The following is a 19922-nucleotide window of genomic DNA, read 5'->3' on the forward strand; positions in this document are numbered from 1 at the left end:
CGGGGGCTGCTGGGTAGACTCCTCACGCGGTGCCTTCGCAACGTTCTCTGCACGTGAACAAACGCACGCGTCGGCAACACCAGCCCCCAGTAACGGGCTGCGAACCGGGCCAAAAAAAAACCCCGCCGACGGACACGGAGAGAACGCCGCTCCCGGTCCGGGATGACTCAGCGGTTGAGGCGACCCTGGGGAAGGACTCCAGCGCCTCGTGGCAGCGGAGTGGAAAGGTGTAGGAGGGGGAGGGGGGGGGGGGCCCAATTACCAGCTGCTCACCTTGGCAAAGAGGCAAGGATTTCTGCAACATGGCGGAGGACTGGCTGTACCCGCGGCGTGGCGACGGCTGACCCAGAGTGCACGTCGGCGGTGTTTGTAGATTAGGCGACAAGTTCCCGTTAGGTAGGGCAGGGAGGCGGGGGAGGGGGGAGGGGGGGGCAACTTCAATTAGGCCCTCCCCCCCATTCCGCGCCGTAGAGGGAAAGGGTGTGATGAGGTCATCGAGTGCCTGGCAAATATCTGTCCGACAGCGTTATCTCGATGTCTGATGGAGATACGGCGCATCACCGCGGCGTTGTTTCCCGCGGTAACGGCCGCCCGGCGCTCGGCCCGAACACCTGTGGGGTTTGTCAGGGTGAGATTAATGGATTTTTTATCATCAAACATTCCGGTTTTGTCTCCGTATTTGAGTGGTGTACTTTTTTTTATTAACAACAGTGTGAATTATTCAAAACATATAAATATATTTATTTTAAATGCCAAAGTGTCATTATCTTTCAAAGTGTAGCTGCATAAACATTTTCACACGCTATGGTAATATTTAATTCTTTCTATATATTATTTATTATTAGATTATTATTAAAAGGAAGGATGCAGGTTGTTACAGTTTGAACGTTAAATATATTTTTACTGCGCAGTGAAAGAAACAAGTTCTTAAGAAAAACAATATTTTTTGTATTTCTGAAATAAATTTCCAGCCCTTGAAGGTCATAACGTTTGTGGTCATCGTACGTTGTTAAAATCACACAAATACCCAGGACCAACACGGAGGACTCGACCTGCAGCAAAGTGAACGGAAACTGCTGCTAACGGGAAGATAACGTGCTGGACATCGCAGCACTGGAACATGAAAAAAAGAGAAAATGTCAGATGTCCGCAAGAAAGAAATATATACGTTAAGCGACATTTTCACCTTTAAGTCTCCGCAGCGCCGACCACGTCTCCCCAGTTTACACACCAACGGACATTTGATAGGCTATTCGCTGTGCGCGGTGCGAGGCTACCATCTGGCTGCGTCGAAGGCAGCCAGTTCTCTGCAGGCCGGGACACGAGGCCTTAAAGGCTAACTGGCCAACCGCCCGAAGCAGCCCGGTTCCCCCCGTCTCTCCGGCCCGACTCGTGCTGATGCACAAGCGGCGGGCCAGGACGAGTCCGCGCTAACATTTGCTGCACTCAAAGCCGATTCATTTCACGAACAAAGACAGTTCTCAGACGCAGATGTCTGATGAGTGCCACTTCGCTTCTCAGCCCACTTCCAACTGGAAGAAGACGCAAGTGAATAAATGCCAACCGTTGCAAATGTAGGGAAGGCTAATTGTGTGGAGGGGGTTTAAATATATAGCATATCATTGAGGATGTAATGGAGTGCGTGCTCAAAAGTTGGCTTAGCAGCTGATTAACGGCAGAGAAGTCTTTGCTCTTGATTTAGAGAATCTTTCCGATTCCGCCAACACAGATCTGAGATGGAGAGCGTGCAGCTTCCCTCGATCTGCTGCCATTCAAGATTTTTAGAAAATGGGTTTTCAAACAAGTCCCGTTGCTGCCGCGCGGTTCCACTCGCTTGGAAGGAGGAATAGGAATAGTTTGACATTTTGTTAAATAGGTTCTGCCGAGTCGTCTGTGTACCGCGAACAGGAGGCGGCCTGTTAGCTTGGGTTAGCGAAGCCAGCTCGGCCGTCTCTAAAGGTCACGGACACCGACCCCCGGCACCTCCTCCATGTGCTGGAAATAAACGTGCTCTTTCTGAAGGGGCTGATGTTCTACCCACAATGCTTTGCTTTTGTAAAAACCCTTTTACTGAATGAGTAGTTCTTCAGGGTCTCTTTGTCGGACTGGAAGTTCAGTTGAGATTGAAGTTCTTCACGGATTACTAAAAGCATGGACGTAAAGAACTATATGGTTTCATTTAGAAGTGATATTTATTTTGTCCGTACAAAGTGAAGCTTAAAAACATCCTTCAGCCCGGCTAAAGGAAGTAGCCGCAGGCTGCAGCCGTATATATTTACTGGGGAGTCACGTCGGTGGTATCGATTCGCTCCGTTAACTGTCGGAAAGTAAGCTCACGAGCACATTTCCCAATACGTCAAACAAATAAAACCCGGTGTTACAGACAATTCCACTCAACCAGATGGATTCTCGTCTTTGGGCGTTTTCTTCCTGCACACGAAGGCCAGACGCCACAGTGGCAACGGACGCAGCGACCGCCTTCTCTGGGGTCACCTGACTCAGGGCGAAGGAGGAAAGGCCGCTTCCTGAGACCATCCTCAACGCACATGTGGCTCTCTGTTCTCCCCCGGCGCCGGTTTAATCGTATCTCCGATATACATTGATCGGAGGGCCGTGGTGAATAAACGTTGGCCGGCCACATTGATTTCCGGGAGGTGTTTTTTTTTTTCATTTTTTATTTCTTCTTCTTCCCTCTTTAATTTGAGTGGAAGGGCTGCAGTAAATTGTCCTCGTCGGCGAGGTGGGCGGCCGGCAGGGCCGGGGTCACCGCCGGCGGCGCCGGAGGTCGATACTCCGGGTTGCCTTGGAATATTCTCCCGGTGTGAGGAGGAGCCCTTCAGAAGCAACAGAGATCTCTCTGTTTCCATAGAAATGACAGTGGTCCGTCTCACACGGCGGCCGAGAGCAGAGGGGACGCGACGGTTATTAACTGAATTGCCGGCAGAGATAGGCGGCGTGATAGACAATCATAGCGGAGGACATTGCAGCTGGAACAGCGGGGGGGGAAGATAATAATGTCGAAGTGGATTGTTTTCATCCAACGGAGGCGCCGCTGGATGCACGAACTGTAAAGCAGAATAGAAAACAAATAGAATTCTGCAGGATGTTCCTCCGGCTTGGTTGCACAGGAGGGGAAGCGGGGTCGTTTTGACCGGACGTCCAGTGGGTCGACGGGACCGGGGGCTCAAAGCCCGAAACCCGCAACGGGCTCGGCGAGAAAACGGGGGACAAACAGGTGTTAAAGACGCAAATCCACGCGCCAGCTTCCTCCCGATACGCCAGCATTAAGCCCCCCGGGACCCCCACCTGGGATGAAAAGCTTTGTAACATCTGATGAGAGTCTGTCTGTCCCGTCAAACCGTCGGAATCGAGCTGACGAGGCGTCGGCCGCGGCGCCCGGATGGCGTCCCAGTCAACATTCAGATGGCGTTTGAATGACTTTGCCAACACAAGCTCTCTTTTTGCCCTTTACCCCCCCCCCCCTCTGCAATTATTACCATGTCCTTGGTTATTAAAGAGGGGGGGGGGAGTAAGCAGAAACGACTGGACAAGCTTTTGATGAGTTCTCTGAGATAAATATGTGTGTGTGTGGGGGGGGGGGGGGGGGGGGGGGGGGATTTGGTGGTGGAATTAAAATGTCAGCGCATGCTAAGCTGCTGTTCACGCAGGGAGGGTGTTCAAACAGCGAGGGGGGGGGGGGGGGGGGGGCAAATAATAACGTGCGGCTCCACAGTCGAGTGGGCCGCGGTGGTCGTGTTGCTGATCCATCAGGAATTGGCAGGCGCACTCGTGCTGGTACTTCACAGCCTGCGACCCCCCCCCCCCCCCCCCCCACCCCCCTCCCACCCCCTCCCACCCCCTCCCACCCCCCGGCATTCTGTTTTACAGCTCCGTGAAAATGCCACCGTGGCCCTGCGGTTGAACACAAAAAACAAGCGAGATGACAACATGCGTGTAACAGTGTACGTGTAACAGCATGCGTGTATTAGCGTGCGTGTATCAGCGTACGTGTCACAGCGTGTTACAGCGTGCGTGTTACAGCGTGTTACAGCGAGCGTGTATCAGCAGCGGGGAATGCTAACATAACAGTGAAACATGGCGCTCGCTCCTCGGCGGGATGCGAGTTCCACGGCGACGTGACGGCGGCTCACCAAAGACGGCCCGTTAAATGACACCAAACGCATGAACTCATCAAAGCGTCGGCGTCTCGGCGTCGGTCACATCGCTCCTACGCGCGTCTGAAAGTAGATTTTTGTTGACATCTCTGGTGCAAAGTGCTTCTTCTTTTGTTTCTTCCCTCCCCGCCTCTCAGAGATCAAACCTGTCAATCAAACGGCGCAGCCGTGACGTCTCTCCTCTTTGCTCACTCTGGCTACTCCTGCTCATGCCGACCTGGAGGTTCCTCCGTGCGAAGAGCGAGCAGCCTCTCGGTGCTCGTCGGTGCACATTAAGCTGATGTGCAACATCTGCTGCAACGGACGTTTATTACGGGAAACGACACAAACCGAGCTCTTGCTTCGGCGCAGGTATCAACCTTTGTCACGTCTTTCTTGCAGCTTCACTCGGATTCCGACCGAGGGGACGGGAGCGTGCGGTACGTCCTCACGGGGGAGGGCGCGGGGTCCCTCTTCAAGATAGACGAGAACTCGGGGGACATCCACGCCACCAAGAGGCTGGACCGGGAGGAGAAGGCCTACTACATCCTCCACGCCAAAGCCGTCAACCGCGCCACCAACGAGGCGCTGGAGGGTCAGTCCGAGTTCATCATCAAGATCCACGACATCAACGACAACGAGCCCCGGTTCACCCGGGACCCCTACGTGGCCCGGGTCCCCGAGATGTCCGACATCGGTGAGTCGTTTACTCGCGAAGCGCCTGAAGGCCGAACCGCTCAACAGCTTTCACTCATTGAGGTCCCTCGAGCTCGTATTTTTTGTTATTGTACCGTAGAGAAATTTTCTCGAACCTCAACGAGAGTGAAGGGGACGGGCGCTGCCTTTACTGGACTTCAACGTGTTTGTCCCCGTTAAATAATCTGACTGCACTAATCCTTAAACATGACGAGAGATTAGACTGAGGAATTACCAACTTTACAGGCCTCTGAACATCTTTAAGTTACCAGATTCAAATATAAAACAGAGTGGTTATTGATTGTCATCATAACATATGAATGAAATAAGTGATAACGGGTCTAAAGGAGTCACATTTAGTGTGTGTGTGTGTGTGTGTGTGTGTGTGTGTGTGTGTGTGCGGTGGGCTTTAAAGGCTTATGATTTAAATTGGACAGAGATGTTATAAAATGCCACTCCTCCTGGATCAATGGGACGTTATCAATTCTAATAATGACGCAGGCTCAACAAAGACGCCCGACTGATGGAACGGCACTCGAAGCCGCTTCGTGACCACGGGACGCACACAAGCAAAGCCGAATTCAGCGCCCGTGCAGATTATCTCGTGAACGCAGTATTGTATTTATTTGAGCGGCGTTCTTGCAGAGCGGGTTCCTCCGACAGCATCGCTCGGCTGCGAATTAAACTTTCATTCCCTCTGCACTCTGGCTCTTAGCCCTAAAAAGTACACAGTGGCCTCATGAATAGAGATAAACAATGAGAGAGAGGCTGCCGATCAATACCTGCATGGAAACAGCGTTCTGCCGGACGCGTGACACAGTTGTCACTCGGTTCAGCAGCCGCAGGAGAGAGGGGCCGCCACTTATCTAAGGGCAGCACGGGTGCCCATGGCAACAAGCGAGGTGTGATGTCACCGCTCGACGGAGCATGTGTTCACGAGTGGCTGCGTCGAGGCGCCGGCCCTCTAAACGCGACAAACACTCCGAGCCCCATCACGGCCTCTCGGCTCTGACGTTCCCCTCTCGGACTCTCGGGCCGCGACGACTTCTGACAGCTGAGCGGTTACAGGCAACCTCACGTCGACCCCCCCCACGCTCACAGAAGCTGTGATTGTTCCTGACTTGTTTTTTTCAGAATATTCCTTTGTCAAAAGCTTAAGGTCGGCGAGGAAGACGGCTGATGTGGATCGGTGATATTTTGGAGAAGTCGCCGCGTCAGAAAAGCCTCTTTGAGTCTAATTCCCTAGTTAAAGGTATTAGAGATCAAGGTTGGGTGAACTTGCTATGGACCCCTCCCCAACTGTCCCTTCCACCGCCCCCCCCCCCCACCGCCCTCCTCCATCCACATGAATGACATTGATTTTTAGAGGAGGGAAACGCTCCTCTCACCCCTCGTCGCTGACACTGAATCAGAGGAGTCGGCTCGTTAACCCGTCGTATCGCACAATTCTATATTTATACCACTTTGCCATTAAATATTTCTACTCAATTAATTTTCCTCTGCATGTAATGAGGCACCGCTTGGCCCCGCGAGGCGCCATTTGGGAGGTAGCGCTTGGCCGACCGTCTCCCTTTGTTCCACAGAAACGGGGCTTTCTGGATCACGGCGGTTCGCCCGCTATCAGACATTTGGCCCCCTCAGACGCTCCAGATGTGTAGATGCACCAAGAGGCTTCGAGAAGGTCGCATTAGGAACTGTCGATTAGCCGCAGGAAGTCAATCACGTGACGGTGGTACGAGTGCAAAGGGGGGGATTCTCGTTCTGGATCGGACACCTGATCACAAGGAGCGTCGGCCCGCCCAATCATCCCACAGGCCCTCTTCTAAATGTCATGAATCTCCTCCCCCCCTCCTCCCCCCCCCCCCACACAGGCACCTCTGTGATTCAGGTGACGGCCACGGACGCGGACGACGCCACGTACGGGAACAGCGCCCGCGTGGTCTACAGCATCCTGGAGGGGCAGCCGTACTTCTCCGTGGACCCCGAGTCAGGTCGGTGTGCAGAATGCTCGACAAACATCTGCATCGTGTTAGTGGTTCATGAAAATAATTGATTTCAAGGAAGAATAATCCTGTTTTTTTTTTGTCACCTGGTTTGAGAAGGAGTCTTGAAGGACTTCATTACAGCCAGAGAACAGAACAAGCAGCAGCAGTGATTTGATTGCAGAGATGCATCAAAAGTAAAAACATGAATCGGCGTTCTTTATAATCAAAATGCCGCCGGCTGCTTTGTTCATTTCGTACCCAAATGCTGCGCCCGTAAGAAGAAAATCCATCATAAAAGACGCGATTATGAGACCTGTGAGCGTGTCCTCAGTAGACCAGCATGCACTGCAGCCGCAGAGGACCTTTGCTTTCTGCCTATGTGCATTTCCTCAGAAGAAAGTTCATTAAACTTACGGATCGGATCCCAGATTGGAGGAGCAGAACTTTTAGGGTTCTAAGACGTGTGTTTTTGTGGTCGCTGCTGATACTGATTGCCAATCCTTGATGATCCACACTGACGGGTAGAGAGCCCTTGTTGTTTGGTCATAGCAGCTCGTCTCCAAGGCTCCACAGTATTTATTCTGTCCCAAAAGTCCTTTGGAGAACTCGGTAAAACACTTACTTACTTGTTAAAGAGCCAATTCAGATCAGAAAATAAAAGTTTCAATCTTTTTGCTGAAGAACATCTTGTCCTTAGTACTTGTCATGACGTGTCGTTAGCTGCTTAGCGCTAGTTGATAATAAGGTCATAGTTCATCTCTAATGGGAGGATTGGGGGGGGGGGGGGGATGGATTGTTAGCAGGGAGGGTTTGCAAACCACCGACCCCCAAACCTCTCGCTGGTTTTAATCATCAACGCGCGCTTTGGATCACATCCCGCTCGCGTCTTCTTCTGCTTAAACAAAAGGGAAACGACACACACACACACACACACACACACACACGCGCGCGCAAAAAAAGCCATTTGCAGATTAGCGCCGGGATTTACAGTAATATGGTTTATCCCGCATGTGGGATGTAAGCTGACATCCCCTCGTTGAGCAGGACACGCCTGGACAGCACATCCATGATCGCTGCGCATCGCCCCCGTCCGCCGACAACAAAGGTGCACCCAGATACGAGGGCGCTTTTGTTTGTCAGATTAATCACACAAATAAAAGTTGCATGTAATTCCTTTTTCGCCATGTCCTGCATGGAGGGGGGGGGGGGGGGCTGTCTGATGTAAGCCGCAGTGATGCGCCAGCGTCAGCCTCCCCCCCCCCCTGTTTGATGTGCAGTGAATCATCTGTTCTCACTGGAAGCCCCGATGTTTGTCACAGCAGTTCATTCAGGGCGAGACGTGCGCCTCTCATCTTCACGCTCGCGCTCCTCCGCGTCCGCCCGCCTCGCCTTCAAAGCCACAGGCGTGATGGCGGCGAGGATTCAAGAGGAACGCGGCTCGCCTCGTGGATGTGATCCGGGCCGGCGAGCGAGAACCTGAGAGTCCGGATCCGCGCGCCTGGAGCCCAATGAAGGGAATTAAAAAGCTTTGCTCCGCTCGCCGTTTTGAACCGCGCGGACTCAAGGCGGCGAAATGTGCTCCTGCGTGACCGGCGCGCAGCGAGAGAACTGACCTTTCAGCAATAAAACGCTCTTAGTGGTTTAATTATCTGGCCTGTCGAAGCGTGAACCGCCAAAAAAAAAGAGGAAAATATCATTAATTCAACACAGCTGATGCAGGCGGCTGTATTTTAAGAACTGCTTTAGGTGAGTGATCCTTAGACGCTGGAAAAGGTTATGTCATAGGGGGAGGGGCTACGCACACCTGCCCGATTGCATCAACGGACGGCTGTGACACATTCATTCCATCCAGATGTGTGTGTACTCGTAGGTCACAGGAGTGTTGTCTCATTCCATCCAGATGTGTGTGTGTACTCGTAGGTCACAGGAGTGTCGTATGTCTCATTCCATCCAGATGTGTGTGTGTACTCGTAGGTCACAGGAGTGTCGTGTGTCTCATTCCATCCAGATGTGTGTGTACTCGTACGTCACAGGAGTGTCGTATGTCTCATTCCATCCAGATGTGTGTGTGTACTCGTAGGTCACAGGAGTGTCGTATGTCTCATTCCATCCAGATGTGTGTGTACTCGTAGGTCACAGGAGTGTCGTATGTCTCATTCCATCCAGATGTGTGTGTGTACTCGTAGGTCACAGGAGTGTCGTATGTCTCATTCCATCCAGATGTGTGTGTACTCGTAGGTCACAGGAGTGTCGTATGTCTCATTCCATCCAGATGTGTGTGTGTACTCGTAGGTCACAGGAGTGTCGTATGTCTCATTCCATCCAGATGTGTGTGTGTACTCGTAGGTCACAGGAGTGTCGTATGTCTCATTCCATCCAGATGTGTGTGTGTACTCGTAGGTCACAGGAGTGTCGTATGTCTCATTCCATCCAGATGTGTGTGTGTACTCGTAGGTCACAGGAGTGTCGTATGTCTCATTCCATCCAGATGTGTGTGTGTACTCGTAGGTCACAGGAGTGTCGTATGTCTCATTCCATCCAGATGTGTGTGTGTACTCGTAGGTCACAGGAGTGTCGTATGTCTCATTCCATCCAGATGTGTGTGTGTACTCGTAGGTCACAGGAGTGTCGTATGTCTCATTCATCCAGATGTGTGTGTACTCGTACGTCACAGGAGTGTCGTATGTCTCATTCCATCCAGATGTATGTGTGTACTCGTAGGTCACAGGAGTGTCGTATGTCTCATTCCATCCAGATGTGTGTGTGTACTCGTAGGTCACAGGAGTGTCGTATGTCTCATTCCATCCAGATGTGTGTGTAGCAGTGACATCCAGAAACCAGCTTTGCGTTGTGCCGGTTGTTGCTCAGCTCTCCAGTCACACCCAATTAATGCCCCTCCAAAAGTGTTAGGTTCAGAAATAGCCAAATGCGCCACTTTAGAATGTGCGAAGGATCACACATTCAGACTGGTCGATTCGTCATTTTCAATTTACTGAAATATACAGTAAAGAGAAGCAACAGTTTCTCTCATTATGAGAGTTCAAAAGAGGATTTCTGCTTAACAGATGACTGAAACAAACAATATTTGCTGGTTCCTTTTCATCTCAACTGACTGTCTTTGCCTTTGTACGGACTGAAATAAAGGAAACAAAGAGTCTTTTGAGCGAAAGCTCCCATGATTCCTGATTCCTGGCTGGATGGAGACACTCGACGAGGCGATGAAACAACACAGATGGAACAAACTCCCACCATCAATCTGTGTGTCTCTCCAGGCCTGATCAAGACGGCGCTGCCCGGCATGGACCGCGAGGTCAAAGAGAACTACCAGGTGGTGATCCAGGCCAAGGACATGGCCGGGCAGATGGGGGGGCTCTCCGGCACCACCACCGTCAGCATCGCCCTCTCCGACGTCAACGACAACCCGCCGCGCTTCACCAAGAGTGAGTACAGCCTTCTGCTCCCCCCACCCACCCCTCCACCCGATACTCCGCCCGTGAAAACCACTCGCCGGTGCCAGGCCTGCGGCCCCCATCTGGTGTCGGTTTCAAAATGAATTTGGATTACCGCCGGGGCGCTCCGGGTTTTGTGCCTCTTAAAGGCAGCGAGTAATTAAATCTAAAGCCATATGACAGAGCGAAGGGTCCCGCAAAGTGCATCAGATCAGCGGCGTAATCCCCGTTAAATAAAGAGAGTACGTTCCCTGGTCTTTATCCGCTCGCTCCCTCTGTGTCCGTCCCACGCCATCTTCCTCCTGCTGCCTTTCGACTCCATAAAACCGCTCTGCTCTATTTAGCGCTCCGACGGCCCCTGGGGAGCTTTCTTCTTTTTGCCCCCCCCCCCCCCCTCTCCTCTTTTTTGTCACCCTCCCGCTCGTCAATCATCAGTCGCCTCTTCTACGTTCACCTTCAGTCGCACACAGACGGCGTGTGCCGCCCCCACTCACTTCCTCTCTGGTGCATCTGCAAACGGCGGCAGCCAGATCAGATTGACAGATTACAGTTGTCGTCATGGCCCCCCCCCCCCTCCCCCTCCCTCCCTCCCTCCCTCCTCCTCCCCCCTCGGCGACTGTACAGCCGCCGACACGCGACCGCAGAACTCCAAGCGTCCCCACATTTATCACTCGCTCCTCTCGCCAGGCTGGTGAGGATAGGGAGGGGGGAGAAGTGGGGGGGGGGGAGAAGGGAGAGGGGGGGGCAGACGCTGTCATCTCAGCCCCCCCACCAATGAATGAACCGTACGAGGAGGGAGAAGGATACGACAGGAGGGGAAGATAGAAGAGTGATGCAGGCGACAGAAAGACAGCCTGTGATGGAGGGAGTGTGTGTGTGTGTGTGTGTGTGTGTAGAGGGGGGGTGAGATAAAAGGGGGGGGTGCAGAAGGAGGGGACGCTTGAAAGAGGAAGAGATATTGTAATGGGACACCCAGAGGAGGCAGAGTGTCAGGGAGCGATATCATTGTTGTCTGCCTCTGCTTTTCCTCCCATTGCTAAATACCTGTTGGCCCCGGGGGGCCTCCGGGAGGGCGTCGCTCGCTGCGTGTGCGTGTGTCGCCGTCACTGAGACCTGCCGACTCAGGCGTTGCCAAAACACCGTCAGCATGTTCTATTAGCGTGTCAGTGGCGTTTGTCTCTGCAGGCGGTGTGTGTGTGTGTGTGTGTGTGTGTGTGTGTGTGTGTGTGTGTGCGTGTGTGTGTGTGTGTGTGGGCCTCACGCAGATGTTTATTTGAGAACACGAGCTGCAGCTGTGACTGACAGGCGGCCATCGGTCGGCCCCCCGCCTCCGAACCAGGAAGTCGTCTCGCGGAGGGAAAAGAAGAAGCAGCGGTTCATCTATGTTGAGGACAGTTGTTGTGTTACACCCTGAAGTAGTGATTCAACCTCGCGGGGGGGGGGGGGGGGGGGGTGAGGGGGAGGGATGGAGGACGGGGGGGTGGGCGGGGGGGGGCCTCTTTGTCACGGAATGGTCAAAGGACGGAATCTTGACCCCAGGCTCTCACAATCAATCTCTGACCCCCCCCTGTCCCCCCTCCTCTCCGCAGCCCTCTACGAGTTCAGAGTCCCCGAGTCCACCGAGCTGGGCTCCGCCGTGGGCCTTCTGCGCGCCATGGACGCCGACGTCGGCGAGAACGCCCAGATGGAGTACCGGATCATCAGCAGCGACGGCCCCGGCGTGTTCGACGTGGCCACCAACCGGAGCACGCAGGAGGGCGTCGTCCTGCTGAGGAAGGTGAGCCAGGCAGCGATTGCGTCATCACTCCCATCGACTCCATCGACTCCATCGGGCAACGCGGCAGAGTTGCCTTTCGCAGCCGCGGCGCTTCTACGGTGAATGTGCACGAACCCGCGGCTTCTAATCGCCGCGCGGCAGGCCACGAATTAAGGGAGCGTTGGCGAACGGAGCGCGGGATCACGGGGGATCACGCGTGACCAGATGGAACAGCTGCTTCCTCTTTAGTCAGAAATAAACATTTACGTTATACTTCTTTTTTTTTTTTTGGCAAACAACCACGAAGCGTTTCTGTATGTGACGTCCCAGAATGCATCATGATCCCCGTCTGTTTCAGGTGTTCGGCGAACCTCATTTGCATACAGCGGTGCTCAATAGATTCAAATATAGAAACGCCCACAGCTGTGGGAGATGACAGATGTTTTCTTCCTTCACGCTGAGACACCAAAGTCTCCCCGTCCACCGACGCCGTTACTCACCAACGTGACGCCGACGCTGATCTCTCCATTTAAAACGGCGACAAAAGGAGAACAGATGTCACCCGGCAGACACGCAGACGACTTTGATCGTCTCTCAGAGTTTGAGGGGGATCAGGAAAGCGAGAAGACGGCGTGTCTTTGATTCCGCTTCAAGGGACGGGAGACAAAGTGCAGCAGAGAGTCGACTGCTTGATCGCTGCGATCGCACCAGTCAATAAAAACACAATTAAAGTAAACAGAACATTTCTCTCATCTACGGGAGGCCGCTCAAAATACCTTTTCGTCAGTTGCGTCCCGTCGCTGTGGACGCCGCAGCGCTTCACGTCCAGAGGAGTCTGGGATGTGGATCCGTTCAGCAGACGAGTAGAATCTGACCTCAGATTCAAACGCTCGGAATGGATCTTTGAGTAACTTTTTAATTTACCCGTGTGGCCTCAGCTTCGCCGCCGGTATTTAAGCGCCGCGCTGCGCCTCCTGCTCCTCCCAACACTCCGTTTTTTTGGGTTTCCGCAGCCTCTGGACTTCGAGCGGAAGCGCCAGTACAGCCTCCGCATCCAGGTGGAGAATTCCCACATCGACCCGCGCTTCTTCTCCGTGGGGCCCTTCCGGGACGAGGCCACCGTCCACGTCACCGTGGAGGACGTGGACGAGCCGCCCGTGTTCCAGCGCGCCGGCTACGCCATGGAGGTGAAGGAGGACGCCGCGCGGAACGCCGCCGTCGGCTCCGTCAGCGCGTCCGATCCCGACGACAAGAACAGCCTCGTCAGGTAACAAGCCACGCCCCCTTTAATGCGCTCGAGTGGTCCTGGCAGGTGACTGGAAATACTTTGGTTTAGCTGGTGGCTCTTTAGCATCCGCCCGACCTCTTAGCCGCCATCCCATTAAAAACGACCGTTGCAACAATAAACAGCCGTACGGTCCGTCGGGGGAGAGTTTGCCGGTGGACGAGAGGACCCGCGCACGTGTTCTGTTACGGCGGAGTAACGGCCTCCTGCCGCTCCGCCTCAAAGGCCTTTTTTCATTTTTATGACGCACTAAGGGAGTCGGCTCTCAAGGTCGAAGTTCCGCCGCTTTATTGCAGGTGTCAAATATGATATCGTTCTCTTTTATCGGCCATCACCAAGGAGGAAGCTGCCCCGTGGCATTTAAAGCCACGCAGTGCAGGAGGAGATGGGGGAAGAGGAGGAGGAGGAGGAGGAGGGGGAGGAGGAGGAGGAGGGGGAGGAGGAGGAGGAGGGGGAGGAGGGGGAGGCCCGGGGGCTGCCTGGCATGAGGAAGTCACCGAGACGCTTATCTTTAATAGGTCGCTTAGGCCTCGATGTAAACACTTCTATCCCTCAGTATGTATCACTTCTATCCCTCAGTATGTATGATATATATACATACACATACATATATATGATATATATACACATGTATACATATATATATATACATACACATACATATATATGATATATATACACATGTATACATATATATATATACATACACATACATATATATGATATATATACACATGTATACATATATATATATATATACACATACATATATATGATATATATACACATGTATACATATATATATATATATATATATATATATATATATATATATACACATACATATATATGATATATATACACATGTATACATATATATATATATATATATATATATATATGTATATGTATATATATATATATATATATATATATATATATATATATGTATATATATATATGTATATGTATATATATATATATATATATATATATATATATATATATATATATGTATATGTATATATATATATATATATGTATATGTATAGAATTCCATGGATATTTAACGGAGGCATGAAGGGAAACATCACACGTGTTCTTTTGAGTTTTAAAAGCTGAATGAAGGGTTTCCTGAGTAGAATTCATCGTATCGAGGCCAGAGGGCTTTGGAGCGTTAAAACGTTGTTTGGAATAGTTTGAAATGAAAATCCAGCCGCTCTGTCCTTGAGCTTCCTGTTGTCCAAACGGTGAAAAGCTGTTCGTGACCTTAAAGGTCCATTTAGTATGTTTTTGCGAATGTGAGGGAAAACAAATGGCTCCTGAAAACAAGTCCGGATTTGAACCTTTTAACCCCCGAAAAAAAACATGTACCCCCCCCCCCCCCCCACACAATGTCCCCCCCCCCCCATGCAGCCCGTCATTAATCAGGAGCAGCTCCAGCCAGCTGAATTACTGGGAATATTAGAAAAGCAATTAGCACAGCCGACGGCCGACGCATCTAACAAGGTTAGAGTTAAGGGGGGGGGTTAGATAAAGACACTACAACAGCGAGAGAGACATCGAGTGGGGGAGGGGGGGGGCGGGGGTTCATAGCCTCCCCCTGGGGGGGCCCCCGATGTCTGCTACTCCATTAATCACACTGATGTATCACAGGAGTCTGAGAGAAAAACAACCACACTGGATCACCTGTTGGCTCCAGTGTGTGTGTGTGTGTGTGTGTGTGATCCATCACTACCACGGCCCAGCTGAGGGACGGATGGATGTCCCCGAGGACGTCCTCCACATACGTGTCTCCATGCACGCTCGGCCCGCTTCTAGAGGGAGGAAGCTGCTGCTTCTTTCTGCTAATTTCACTCATTTGAAAGTCCCAGATTTTCGTTTTGTTTGCAGTTGCCTCAAATCGAGAATGTGTGAAAAGGCGCCTCAGCGTCAGCGAGTCCAGATGTGCGGATGATGCTGCCGGGTGACATTTAAATACAGCAGAGGGGAATTAGCGGGGGGGACACCTTCTAGAAGCAACGTCCTCCGGCACGACAATGAGACTGTGTGCGGCAGACGTGACAGCGAGGCCTTCAGGGCATTTAAACGGCATTATTTTATAAGCATGCAAGATAAACAGGGCGGGATTAAGGATTACGGGAGCCGTGCTTGTTCGTGTTCTGACCCTTACTGACATTTCTGCAGTTAAAGCGCTTTGCTGTTTAGCGTTAAGTCTCTTTTATTTGATCATTTGTGTGTTATTTACATTATCTTTAACCTCCCGCTGCCGCCTCAGGCTGGGTTACATATCTTAGATAAGGAGTTAAAATGAAAGATGAGTGTCCAGAGTGCTGACGGGTCGGGGTGTGACGAAGGCTAATTGGGAAGAGCCGGCGTGTGTCGGCGTGTTTGTGCAGAGTGACCCTTCAAACGGGAGGCGCAGGGTGTTTACCAGCGCTTTATTGCCGCCTGCGGTCGGCCTCATTTGTGCAGGAGGAAACCAATTTTGTTTCTCTTCAACAACGTCGGCCTCTCGTCTGAGTTCAAACCGCCGCTCCGATGGATGCAAAACCTCATCCCCCCCCCCCCCCCCAATGCGTTCTCGCGCAAGAAAGAAATAACGTCCGAGTGCAGAGGTCCATCGCGCTCCGCCGGACCGGGTTCCGAGTTCCTTCCACCTTCTCACCGTCAATTCCAGCGAGACGGTTGAACGTGCGCGATTCCTCTCCCACCCCAGAAACCGTGCCCTGAACGCCTCGCTCCCCCGGCAACGCCCACGCGCTGCAGTTCAGAGGCCAATCCTGCGTGTGTGTGTGTGTGTGTGTGTGTGAGCAGGTACTCCATCGATCGGCGCACAGACATGGAACCGGATGTTCAACGTCCACGCGGGCAACGGCTCGGTGTTCCTCCTCAGGGAGCTGAGACCGGGAGGAGAACGCCTGGCACAACATCTCCGTCATCGCCACCGAGTTCAGTGAGTGCTCCTCTTCCTCCTCTTCCTCCTCCTGCTGCTCCTCCTCCTCAAGTCTGTTTTTTAGAATAAATTCTGTGCCAGGTTTTCTGAAGAGCATCACCCAGTTCTGCCAGTTAACCCAGTGGGGGGCTGGTGGGTTTTTACCTCCCTGTTTGAAACAACATTCCCTGGCTGGACCTTTATTGTGAAACATCTACAGGAAGCACCTCAGCCAGCTAGTTATGTCAATATGGTACCTGCAGTATTCATACTTACAGGTGACACCAAACGTCTCACCGGTTGTCCGGTATAGAAATAATCACCTGTGCATCCCCCTCGTTCCCCCCTGTGTCCGTTTCCTAGACAACCCGCGGCAGACGAGCCGCGTGCCCGTCTACATCCGGGTGCTCGACGTCAACGACAACGCGCCGACCTTCGCCGCCAATTACGAGACGTTTGCATGTGCGAGAACGCCAAAGCCAATCAGGTTGGTGCGACCGGGCCGTTGTCATGGTTTCCTTTTTCTTTTCCGCTTTGTCCTCATTAGTCATCTTCGTCTTCATCTTCGTCTTCAACTTTTTCAGAGGATACAGACCGTGAGCGCAGCGGACCCCGACACGCCGCTGGGGGGCCACCGCTTCTTCTTCAGCCTGGCGCAGGAGGCCGCCGGGAAGGGCCAACCTTCTCCGTGCGCGACAACAAAGGTAACGGGCCAGCTGCTCCTCGTGGTTGTTCCGCTGACCTCCTCCTCCTCCTCCTCCTCCTCGTAACGCTCCCGTGAGGATCTCGCATAACAGCCACTGTCTTTTGCTCTTGTTCATCCACGTGAATTGGGGCGGCGGCGGCGGTTGGCTGCTCGCAGACAACACGGCGTGGATCCTGACCCGGAGGAACAGCTACAACAGCCTGCAGAAGAGCGTCTACCACGTGCCGGTGGTCATCTCCGACGGGGAGTACCCCATGCAGAGCAGCACCAACACCCTGACCGTCAGGGTGTGCACCTGCGACCGCGAGGGCAACATGAAGCTGTGCAACGCCGAGGCGCTGACGGCTGAGGGCGGGGCTCAGCACGGGGGCCCTGGTGGCCATTTTGCTGTGCGTCATCATCCTGCTGAGTGAGTACGGCTCTCCGCTGGGCTTTGTTTCTACAAAGTCCCGGGACGTCAACGGAGCCACTCACCGCCGCTCTCCGTTTTCCCCGCAGTGATCGTGGTGCTGTTCGCCGCCCTGCGGCGGCAGAGGAAGAAGGAGCCTCTGATCGTCTCCAAGGAGGACGTCAGGGACAACGTGGTCAGCTACAACGACGAGGGCGGCGGCGAGGAGGACACGCAGGCCTTCGACATCGGCACGCTGCGCAACCCCGAGGCCATCGAGGAGAGCAAGCAGCGGCGGGACATCGTCCCCGAGAGCTTCTACCCGCCGCCGCGCCGGCCCGCGCCCCCGCCGGCCCGGGAGAGCAACGGCGACGTGAGGGACTTCATCAACCAGCGGCTCCACGACAACGACGGCGACCCCACGGCGCCGCCCTACGACTCCCTGGCCACCTACGCCTACGAGGGCGCCGGCTCCGCGGCCGAGTCCCTCAGCTCGCTGGAGTCGGCGACCACGGAGGGCGAGCAGGACTACAACTACCTGAGCGAGTGGGGGCCGCGGTTTAAGAAGCTGGCGGACATGTACGGGGGCGACGACAGCGACTCCTAACGAGCGCCGGCACGCAGGCGACTCCTCGGCTCCGTGTGTCCCGTCAGTGTTAGTTGCGTGGTTTTCTTGCAGCGACGAGAGACCTTTTTATTTTGGTGAGCGTCACAGCCAGACGTGTCTAAAACGATATCTTCTTCTTTTCGGGCTTATTTTTCCAAAGCTGCGGTGGAGGACAGGTTCAACAAGCAGCTTTGTCTTCGCCGGTGTTTCTGGGAGGAACGCAGGCTGCGTGTTGCGAGTCCTCGCTCTCTCTCTCTTTGCTCGTGTGCGTGTGGTGACATGATACGATTCGCTGTGCAGTGGTTCTCTTTTCCAGCCGTCCGTCCGTCCCGAAGACGGACGGACGGCGTCATCCAATGCGTGTTACTCGTGGCTTACATAAAACTGTGGTCGGTGAATATGGAATATATATCTACAAACACAGCAGTTAGACTCTTATTTTGTAGGATGTGATTTTGATCTCCATCTAGCTTTGCGGTGAGCCGATTACCAAACGTTCCTCATTGAGCCGGATGTCTTTACAATCAGTTTTTCCTCCTTGCAGCCGATAATAAAAGTGTTATTTTCTGACATGTCGACGCGAATGCACCACTCTGATTGGCTCGGTTAGAGGAAAATACGCCGTTTGTTGGACTTTGTTTGCTCCTCTGGAAATTATTTTCTCTGCAAGTCAAAGGTCAATGAACTCGCCCGAGCCCAAAGCCACGGCGTCCAATCAGAGCGGCTGGAACGTGACAGCTCATCAAGCCGTTAAGATTGAGTATTTGATGTCATCAATGTTCCAGATCGCCATTTAAAGAAAGATTACACGCGTGTTTGAACTCGTTCTGCATCCATTTGTTCAGCGTTTAACCTCCGTGTGACAAAACATCAAAGAATCAAAAAAGTTGCCTTAAATCATAAAAACGATGAGAAAACAAGGATTCGTTTTAGTTTGGGGTCAGATTCTAAATCACCTAAATAACATTTTAAATTGACCACATTACCCGAAGCATTAAGAACACAGTCGATGTGTATTAACAGAATAACGAGGGGGGGGGGGGGGGGGGGGGTGCCAAGAAGTAAAAAAGTTTAAAAAATACACCAGTATTTTCCGTTGACCTTCATTCCGAGCTGTAGGTCCTGTCCCCCCAGCGGACTTCCTTGGGGTCTTTCCTTCTCCGTGCAGGGACCCCGGCGGCCCCTGACCTTCGGGCGGAGTCGGGGGAGCAACAACGTGAATGCAGTTTTCACACAACAAAGAATCATCAAATCACCAAAACAAACAAACAAACAAAGGCAGCGCGGCGGACTTGAGGACGGCTTCTGTTCGAGGCCTGATAGGCCGGCGTGAAGAAGAAGCTCCGCCCCCGACAAAGCCAAAGGACTGAGTGACATTTGAAACCGTGGTAACACACACCGGGCACCGCCCCCGTTCCTCCCTCCCTCCTCCCGAGGCCACGCCCACTAAACCGTGATCAGTTCCGCCCACTCCTGCTCCTTTGGTTTCTCCTTCTCATGGAGGCGTCTAGCCGGTGACCCCGACGTCCTCGTCCTCCTCCAGATGCAGTAGATCCGTGGTTGTTGGTGTGTAGACACGGCGGTCGCCTCGCCCCCCCCCCCGCTCTGGTATGTTATGTCGGTGGCCATGTGATTGGAGTCGTGTCAACGTAGAAACAAGTGGGGAGGTCGTGCTAGTGTAACGGGCCCACTCATCAATCTGCTTTGTAAAACGTGATATTTTGTACTGAATATTTATATGAACATTAAACATCTTTCAAAATCATCATCTGCTCTTCTGAGGGATTCTTCAGGGCGCCGGACAGGTGCGACTCGCCCTTTAACCTTCTGCTTGTGAAAGATGATTTCACTGTTATCTGCAGCGAGACACGTTCCATCCTCACAGGTATTTATCATTTATCTACAATAAGACAAAAGACTCAACTCTAGTCGGCAGATAGTGACTCATCCAGAGGGTTCCG

The 19922-nt window shown here is 52.7% G+C and overlaps 1 protein-coding gene across 1 annotated transcript; it reads left to right on the plus strand.

Annotated features, from left to right (window-relative positions):
- Positions 1 to 4527: 4527 nt before the first annotated feature.
- Positions 4528 to 19726, plus strand: LOC120814185 (cadherin-6). The gene is given in 15 exon segments (XM_078096203.1): positions 4528 to 4851; positions 6722 to 6841; positions 10108 to 10275; positions 11874 to 12061; positions 13054 to 13307; positions 16143 to 16173; positions 16175 to 16228; positions 16230 to 16281; positions 16624 to 16718; positions 16721 to 16747; positions 16845 to 16937; positions 16940 to 16964; positions 17123 to 17316; positions 17318 to 17375; positions 17465 to 19726. Coding segments are annotated over 15 exon segments (1869 nt in total). The 5' UTR covers positions 4528 to 4838; the 3' UTR covers positions 17962 to 19726.
- Positions 19727 to 19922: the final 196 nt, after the last annotated feature.

Source organism: Gasterosteus aculeatus, chromosome 21 (genome assembly GCF_964276395.1).
Source record: "Gasterosteus aculeatus chromosome 21, fGasAcu3.hap1.1, whole genome shotgun sequence".
Lineage (NCBI taxonomy): Eukaryota > Metazoa > Chordata > Actinopteri > Perciformes > Gasterosteidae > Gasterosteus > Gasterosteus aculeatus.